The sequence below is a fragment of the Impatiens glandulifera genome, chromosome 1 (genome assembly GCF_907164915.1).
Source record: "Impatiens glandulifera chromosome 1, dImpGla2.1, whole genome shotgun sequence".
NCBI lineage: Eukaryota > Viridiplantae > Streptophyta > Magnoliopsida > Ericales > Balsaminaceae > Impatiens > Impatiens glandulifera.
In genome coordinates, this window is record NC_061862.1 from 84,648,152 (window position 1) to 84,654,870 (window position 6,719).

General features: G+C 30.4%; 1 protein-coding gene across 1 annotated transcript; it reads right to left on the minus strand.

Moving 5' to 3' along the window:
- Positions 1-3,982: 3,982 nt before the first annotated feature.
- Positions 3,983-5,803, minus strand: LOC124934778 (cationic amino acid transporter 1-like). Its single transcript, XM_047475286.1, has one exon. It carries the CDS (start codon positions 5,801-5,803, stop codon positions 3,983-3,985), a length of 1,821 nt encoding a protein of 606 aa, XP_047331242.1.
- Between the last annotated feature and the right edge of the window lie 916 nt (positions 5,804-6,719).

The window sequence follows — 6,719 nt, forward strand, 5'->3', positions numbered from 1 at the left end:
CATTATTAGGCTTAGGTCATTTTTCAAAATGCGATCATTATTATGGTCATTTCATCAAATTTCCCATGATGGAGAGTGTGTAAAACCTAAACTCGAACCCTAATAAACTACCATACTAATGTTAAAAAATATTTACAGTTAGGAATATTGGGCTTAACACGGTTCCGGCGGAGGTCAATGCAAAGTGGGGGAGCGGATGGACAAGTGCGGCACGGGCTGTAGGGCCAAGTTAGGAAGTCACCTTCAACCTCCAAATGTTCGATTTTTATTTTATTTTTCAATTTCTGTATAAGACCTCAAATCTTCAAACAAGCCAGATAGGAAGGTTTGCTTTTTTTCTTTTTCTTTATATATATATATATATATATATATAACACATTTATAATGATCTTATGCCATTATTCAACCGGCTTAGGCCTTGTCGGAGCCTTCACCAAAAACATAGGATTTGACAACAAAAAAAAATCAAATAACTTGTATTCTGAGTTTATAAAAAGCTTCTTCATTAGAATCAAAACGAGTTGGTTAAAACCAACTTGTTGTAAGTTCATACCAATTCATGAATTGAAATTGGTAAGTTTTTAAGAAAATTTTGATTTTAGTCCAAACTCAACCAAATCACGCAATGTTAGTTATAAAATGTTTTGAATGGAGTTGATTTTCTTGAGCTATAGCTCAAAAACATAAACCTGATTTTCTGAAAATTTTAAATCAAAATTGTGCATTTTTTATTTGGATTGAACGATTAAATTGGCTTCAACGTAAAGTTTATAGATGATATAAGAATCAAATTTAAATCAAGAAATTGAACGATCATGTAGTATTAAATAACACATGAACTAAAATGTGTAAATTTCAATTTTTATTCCTAACATGAATGTCAACTTATAATGGTTAGAAATTAATCATAGAAAGATGTTAAAACTTTTGGCTGGACTACAATGGAGCTTAGAAAATTTATACAAGAATTTCTAAGAACTGAAAAATTTTGAAGAATTTTTAATGAAGCATGTTGATGGAGGATGATGGAAGGCTTGAGGTTGGGCTCTTTTGCTTCCATCTTCAACGGGATGTCCTATTTATAAGAAACCCGAGCCAGGTACCATCCAGCGTTGCGTGCCTTGTCTGTTGGGCGCTTCGTTTGGCTAGTTGGCTGCGCTTGAGATTCGCCTGGCCTCGACTTGTTTGATTTGGGTTAAACGACTTTGTCCCGTTTGACATTCTCCTTTCTTTTTATTTTCTTTTTTATTTACCTGCAAAATAAATAAATAAAAATTAATAGACATAAAATTCATTTTTGCCTATTTTCTTTACTATTTTAAGGCTTTATTTTTTTTTATTATTTTGGGATTTAATTAATATAACGTTATTTTCAAATAATTATTTCATTTATTTAAGCTTAAAATTTTAATTATTTTAGAATTAATGTATACAATTTTCTCAAAATAATTTTTTTTTTTAACATAATTTTAATTATTTTAGGATTATGAATACAATATCTTTCTAAATAATTATTATTTTATTTATGGTTCAAATTTTAATTTTATTATTTTAAATTTTATGAATATAATATCTATTCAAAATAATAATTTTGTTTTTTTATTTAATTATCTTACACTTCATGAATATGACATTTATCCAATATAATTATTTTTGGGTCCTTGTTTTAATTATTTTGAGATTATAAATATAACATTTTCCCAAATAATTATTTTTTTATTTTGAATTTTGGATTTAATTATTTTGAAATTTAACGGATATAAAGTCATTCCCCAAATAAAATATTTATTATATTTATCTATGGATGGGTCTTGATAATAATTATTTTATTTTTAAATAATTTTAAAGAAATAATTGATTTAAAAGTTTATTAAATCGGATAAATTAAATTTGAGTATCTACTAAAATATTTATATTTATATATTATGTGATGTTATATTTATATATAAAAATTGAAATGACTAATAAGTGAGACTATATAAATATAATATTATGTGATGTTAATATATATATATATATATATATATATATATATATATATATATATATATATATATATATATATGAATAATAAGAGACTATATAAATATAATATTATACGGTGATATTTATATAAAAATCAAAAACGACCCCTTTCAGTTGAATCGGTTTCATGTTAGTTTTATTTAATTTTAAAAAATTAAAATGAATAATAAGAGATAGTACTTTCCCCGGTGGGCAAGGGAGAGATCAATACCTATATTTATAGAAAAAAAAAGCTCAAATCATTTAAATATACTAATATTAAAAATATGCGTTTTGGTACTAAATTAGAGTTAATTTTTATTTTTTAATTTATATATTTATTAATTAAATATTAATATTTTTTTCTTTTTTTTCATTAATTAGACCAACTAAATTTATTTTAAAATAATTAATAATTAATGTTAATAAAAGAAAAAAAATAAAAAGAAAAAAAATATAAATTAAAATAATTAATGATAAATGTTTATATATAATTAAATTAAAATACTCAATAATAAATACTTATTATATAGAAATAATAATTTTTGTATGAAAAAAATAAAAATAAAGTTCATTTATTAATAAAAAAATATATTAATATTTAATTAATAAATATATAAATTAAAAAATAAAAATTAACTATAATTAGTTAAACAAGCTAAATGACTTAATTTTTAATAATATGTATGTTTAAATAATATTTTATTAGTAAATACAAATAAGTGAGTAAATTGTACCAGTACATAGTTTAAGTGAACTTTTTTTTATAATTATATATATAAGAAGATATCTTTTTTATTATTTACTTAGACAAAATATAAAAAAATATGAAATATATATAATAAAAATAATTTGATAAAAATATATTGAGTGTGAGTTATATATATAATTATGAAATGTGAATATTAATTTATATTTATATTATATAAATAATAATAAAAAATGAGATAGAGAATATATATATATATATATATAAAGAATGAGGATAGACAATTTATATGTTCCGGACTAAATGGACTAAATGTGGTAAATTAATAAAAAGTTATATATCAAATATTAATTTAAAAATATATATTAAATAAGATGATAAATTTTAAGAAAATATAAATATCATTGGAGAACATCCAGTAATTTTGAATTTTTGTAGGGCGAATCTAAATACGAATTTATTTCAATTCTAATGAACGAAGAGGTAGAACAAAATGAATAAATTAATAATGCGGTCGGAAGAATCTTTATAAAATATTATTAGTTGTTGTAAATTTGTCCTTACCATTGGTTGAAAATAACATCGAAAAAAGTTTTGTAATGCGATAACTTATTATCTATATATATGGTCAAAATAATGAAAAACATGAACAAATAAAGAGAGAATTCCGGTAAGGTGGTCTTCAAATGAAATATCAATTTTAATAATTTTTTATTATATAAAAGAGAAATAATTTTAAATTTAACAACTTCTTTTGTTATTAAGAAATAAGATTTAACTTTTTCTAAAACGATTTTTAAAAGTGAAATAAGAAATTCAAGACAAAAGAGTGAATAGAATATTGAATTATATGACATAATGTATTTGGAAAAATTAAAATGTATAAGAAGAAAAGAAATATATTCTCAGTCAATTAAATTAGATCAGATCATCCTCTTCTACAATAAATAGTCTTTTCTTTTTTTATATATATTTGAAATGAGTTACACGGTATTCATATAAAATAAAGTGTTAATTTGTGATATACATTCAAAAAAAATAATTAAAATTTTGATATTTTGTTAATAAGTTGAAAACTAAAAAGTCCAAATAAATAAATTGTTTGAGAAAAGCATATAAACTATTTTATACTGTTAATAATGAATGAAATACCAACTTCACCACGATTTGAATGAACAGTAGTACCATTCAGAAAAACAATATGACCTGTACAAACTACTAATTCAATTTGAAATCCAACCAAACACTATTTTAAAGACTACTAATGTCCTAGACATTGGTGATACTAATATTCATCTCTGCCGCGCCCTGATTACTAGGAACAGGAGTAGATTCCTTAGAAATATTAGAATCCGGTGTTTTCAAGATCTGATTTTGATCTTTTGCAGTGTCGTAAGATGCATGGAGTCCAAAAAAGAAGTAATAGAGGAGAAGCACCACTGTCCAAATAGAAAACCTGATGAAAGACTCTTTATCAATAGAGCCAAGTAGAAAGATATTGATTGCGATCGATGTAGATGGAAGCCATGGAACAAGAGGTACCCTCCATATCTTGGTGGTTTCCCTGGCTGCTTGCGGGACCACCACTCTCAGTCCTAGTGTACCCAAAAACCAAATCGGGCAAAATATGCAGTAACCAACCCATCCTCGCTGGCTTAGTCCCCAATAGATGGCAGTCCCCACGGAGGAGCCAATGATCAAGGTTAGGAACAACACAAGCTTGTTACGGTCAGATGGGGATGTGACTCCCGTCACATAGTAGCGACGAACAAGAAGGGCTACGGCCACCATCATGAAGATGAGGAGAGTGCAGATGGACAAGAGATTTGAGAGGATATCAAGGTTTGTGAAGAAAGCGATAAGTGCAGTTGCAGCCATCATTGTAATTGTAGCGTTAACAGGTGTCCCTGTTTTTGCATCAACTTGTGCAAACCAAGGAGGCAACATGTGGGTTCTGGCAATGTGGGTTAGGTAACGGGCTTGACCAACTGCCCCAACTAGAAGTACCGATGTCATCCCCTTCAAAGCCCCAAGAGACACCAGGTACTTGGCCCAGTCCCATCCAACGGCAGAGAATGCCACAGAGAAAGGCGCATCTTCGTCTATCAGCTGGTATGGCTGCATTAAGCAGAGGGCGACTGCCATCAAGCAATAGATAGTAGTCGTGATCACCATCGACCCCACAAGTCCTATGGGGATGTCCTTACCTGGGTTTTTCGTCTCCTCAGCTAAGGTCGCGACTGCATCGAATCCAACGTACGCGAAGAACAGGACCGAAGAGGCCTTGAAGATTCCACGGGGACCATTGGGGGCAAACGGTGCGTAGTTTTTGATGTTACCTTTCGCAAATCCAGCTATGATGATGAACAAGATCACGATTAAGTGGACGAGAGAGGCCACGTAATTGAGACGGGAAGTCGCCTTGGTGCTCTTCACGGCTATGATGGTCAGGATTATGATAACCCCGATTGAAATCGGATCAAGGTAGTTGTACCCTTCACTCAGGTGTGGGGCATGGATTCGGAACTCTTTTCCGCTGTGATTGCAGAGGGTGGCGAAGTAGGACGTCCAAGACCTAGCCACCGCAGCTCCGCCGATTATATACTCGAACAGGATGTTGCCGGCAGCAATGAAAGCAACGAAATCCCCCAATTCGACCCTCAAGTAAGCAAATGAACCACCTGCTACAGGAATCTCAACGGCAAACTCAGTATAGCAGAATACAGATAACAGAGCAGAAAACCCTGAGACTGCGTAGGATAGTACCACTGCTGGCCCTGCATCCCGCTTCGCTTCAAGGCCGGTCAGGACGAAGATTCCAGACCCTATAACTGATCCCATACCGAACCAAATCAGATCCCACCACGTCAGTGTACGCTTCATGTCATTGTTGCTTCGTGCCTTGGACTCCAACTCGTCCGACTCCAGAGCCCGAGTCAGAGCCCGGTTCATGAGACGACTCGGTGTCTCCTTCAACGCCCTGCCATAATTTTCCAAACTCTCGAAAGACTCCTCCGGGAAAAAAGCGCCTGCTGTGCAAGAGCATCCCCTCCTCTGGGTGGCCTCTTCAATGCCACCTGATGATCTCATCACTACTTACTACTACTAGTACTAAATCAATCTGCGCTTGAGTTACAACAACAACAACAACTCATTAATATTAGCCATCAGATACTTTTAACGGAATATATATTCTAAATTTATCCATTATCATCAACTTCAACAAACAAACAATCAATCAATCAATCGTGATATATAACAAAAGTCTCGATGATCTCGATGGAGACGCGCGTATATAACAAAACAAAAGTCTGAGACGTCTCATTCCGTGTTCTAAAATCTGACCTACGACATCGTGTTCATGAAAACAGATCTATCGTATATTTTAATTATCAGTCAGTCCGATGATCATTATGAATGATATTCAGTCGCATCCATAAAATAAAATGTCATATATATATATCAATGTTTAGTAAATATATAATAAACTGTAGTCTGTTGTCCACATACATATGATGTGCAAATACTAATGTGTAGCTAGTAAATGGAGAAAGAATGTCCAGTGTTCTCGGCATAAACTATTGCATGCGATTGACATGTGTAGTGTGTACAGATAGAGAGAGAGAGAGAGAGAGATGACTGTATATATATTCCACGTACGTCTCGGATTTCCAGGAAGCAGATTGCCGGCGAGGACGAGAGAGAAAGATGAGAAGGTTTGATTGTTGATGAAGACGCTTCTGCTTCTGAATTTTTGTTATCAAATGAATCTGAAGTAAATGGCTGTCACATTGCATTGAATTTGGAATATCCATATTTTTCTTGTTTACTCATGTTTTAAAGATTTTTCTTATAATGCCCACTTTTCCATTCATTTTTTAAAATATTCATATTTCCTTTTAAATCAGTAATTATCTCATTTTATAAACATAAAATATATATAATTAAAATTAAATATACTAAATTAAATAATTAAAATAAATATTATACATTACAAAAATATATT